Source organism: Plectropomus leopardus, unplaced genomic scaffold (genome assembly GCF_008729295.1).
Source record: "Plectropomus leopardus isolate mb unplaced genomic scaffold, YSFRI_Pleo_2.0 unplaced_scaffold18724, whole genome shotgun sequence".
Taxonomy (NCBI): domain Eukaryota; kingdom Metazoa; phylum Chordata; class Actinopteri; order Perciformes; family Serranidae; genus Plectropomus; species Plectropomus leopardus.
The window spans coordinates 1-2,876 of record NW_024620191.1 but is presented as its reverse complement, the minus strand read 5'-3'; the positions used below and the strand labels follow the sequence as shown (position 1 = coordinate 2,876).

At 39.0% G+C, this 2,876-nt stretch overlaps 1 protein-coding gene across 1 annotated transcript; it reads left to right on the top strand.

The window, feature by feature from the left end:
• Window positions 1–765: 765 nt before the first annotated feature.
• LOC121965132 (VPS35 endosomal protein-sorting factor-like) lies at window positions 766–2,781 on the top strand (the record flags this gene model as incomplete). The annotated part of the gene is made up of 5 exons (XM_042515295.1): window positions 766–894; window positions 998–1,082; window positions 1,160–1,216; window positions 1,345–1,441; window positions 2,734–2,781. Coding segments are annotated over 5 exons (416 nt in total), but the record flags the coding sequence as incomplete, so codon positions are not given.
• Window positions 2,782–2,876: the final 95 nt, after the last annotated feature.

Below are 2,876 nucleotides of genomic sequence, written 5' to 3'. Positions count from 1 at the left end.
TGTCCATATACGTACAGTGTATTTGTATGTCTAAATGGGACTTTTTACTTTCAAATCATCTGCAGTCCCGGTACGGAAAGAATCAAATTGGACACCAAATGCTCTGTTTGTATTTGGTATGCATACACATTCTGTAAATACTTTATTAAAGGTACTTCCATAGCCTCCTGCTTTCAGATGCCTATCACAAGTATTTATTTTAAACCTTGGTAAATTGGTGTGATTTTTTTTTTTCATAATATATGGAAAGAAAGACTTGTCAATTTAATAAGACATTTTCTAGAAATTGCAAGATATTAGTGGATTTTAAAAAAATATTTTTAAAAAGCTGGGGGAAAATGTCTTAGAGAAAGATAAAAAAAAAATTGGGAAAAATTATATTTATAATTATCATACTTGCATATTTGATATTAAGTTACAGATTTGTTATACTTTATAAGCGTCTCCCTTTCTTTCTTTTTTTAATTTAAATTCTATTTTATTATTGTTAGTATTATTATTATTGTTTGACTAATTTTTATGTAATTTTCTTGTACGTTTTAGTAATTTCTTGCTAAATTTTGGGTTGTTTCTTACTTTCATTGCCTTTCCATAATTTAAAGAAATCAAACCAATTTGCTTGTGCCTCGAAGGATTAAATCAGCTGCAAAATTCATCAATACAACAGCTTTTCATTGACGTAAACCTCATTCTAGCTCGACAGAATGACTCCATATTATATCAGGGATGTGTTTTGGTCTAACTTGTTTGTCTGTGTGTGTGCAGGGTTCCCAGAGAGAGCTGCTGAACCTCTCCCAGCAGGATTACGCCAACCGTATCGAGGAGCTGAACCAGTCCCTGAAGGAGGCCTGGGCCTCGGACCAGAAAGTCAAAGCCCTGAAGATCGTCATCCAGGTAATCCAGCAGCTAAAAACACTCATCCCCAAAATAATGGAGCAAAAATGTCTATGTTACCTGGGTAAAAAACATGAACACTGCACTTTGGTCTGTGATCCAGTGCTCAAAGCTTCTCTCCGACACCTCGGTGATCCAGTTCTACCCCAGCAAGTTTGTCCTCATCACTGATATCCTCGACACTTTTGGTGCGTAGAGAATCCTCTTTTTTCTTAATTCATAAAAACACTGCAGGTATTCTGACTGCGGTCTCACTTGTCTGCAGGCCGGCTGGTGTACGATAGAATCTGGACCATGTGTTCAGACCCACGACCCCTACCAGGTAGTGATTGGATTCTGCCATGTACAGTCATATTTCATTCTAGCATTTCACCTTTTTTTTTCTTGCTTCTGAGGTGATGTTGTCTGTGTCCTTTGTTCAATATTCCTTTTGGCTTCTGCCTTCCTCAGAGTCGTTCACCGTCGATGATGTGAATGACACGGCCAAGGAGACGTGCCTTAACTGGTTCTTCAAGATCGCGTCCATCAGAGAGCTTCTGCCCAGATTGTATCCTTTACCACCATCAGCTGGGCTTTATTGCTTAACTCCATTCTCAAGAACGCTTCACAGAAAAAACAAAACCAGTGTTAGGCCTGTTTTGACTCAGACTTACCTCTTTATCGGGCCTTTTGATCCCTCCTTCTGTTGGCTGATTTAATCCTCCCTGCTGGTGATAGCCGTGGAAAGAGGTAATATGTTTGCGGGTTGTCCATCCCTCCTTCCCATTTTTGTGAATGTGTGATATCTCAAAAACGTTTCTTCAAATTTGGCCCAAACGTCCACTTGTACTCAACAACAAAGTCAGTTGTTGGTGGTCATAGGTCAAATATCAAGGTCTCGGTGATCTTGTCTATCTCATTTTTGTGGGTGTGATACTGAGGGAATTTCTTCAGATTTGGCACAAATGTCCACTTGGACCCAATGATGACCTGATAAGATTTTGGTAGTGAAAGTTCAAGGACAAGGTCACTGCGACCTCACATCTATCTCACTCCTTTGAATGCAATGTTTCAAGAACATCCAGTGGGAGGTTTTGGGTTGTTTTTTTTTTTCAAATTTGGCACAGACGCCTCTTTGGACTCAATAGTGAACTTTTGTTGGTCAAAGATCAAGGTCTCTGTGACTTCACAAAATGTGTTATTGGCCATAACTCAGGAATTTACTTGCTAATTCCGCCAAAATTTTACACAAATGTCTGATAGGAAAACGATGAAATGAGGACATTTAGGCTGTGTGCGAGGTCCAAATACTGTCACTTTTGACCCCAACAAACAAAACGGGGGTCCACAAACCAATGGGTGACTTTTGCGATAGTTACATTCATGATTTTATACAATCTTTGCCAAAATTTCAAATGTCAGCATCACTGTGACATCATAATGTTCTGCAAAAAAACCACTTTCCTGGCCAATACGTAGCCTCATAACTCAGGAACAGAATGAGAGACATTTGGTCAGATACTGAAGTGTTGACACTAATATTGAAACTGTGCTAATTGTATAGATCGTCTGTGCTGCTGGGGGAAGATGTGTGTGGTGCGTCCATGTTTTCACAGACATGGATATAAACTGTAACTGCAACTTGAGTGGTAATCAGAGGCATACAGCCGTGAGGCGGTAATTCTGGTTTACTTTTCCCAATGATAAATTTGTCAAATGGTTCCATCCACATCCGCTGCATCGGTCTCTTTTTATAAGAAAAGTAACATTTAAAAAAGGGTCTATAATGATTTGGGGCTGTCTCCATAAAATCCCTAATGATCACATGTGGAAGTGTGACTCCTTGACCTCTGTGAACAGTTACGTTGAGGCTGCCATTCTCAAGTGCAACCGCTTCCTAAACAAGAGGTTAGTTTGATCCCCTAATGGGCTTTATTAGTCAACTTATTAGATTTTGCACCCCAATTTCTGAATAACACTTTAACTTTTTTTTTGTAATATAT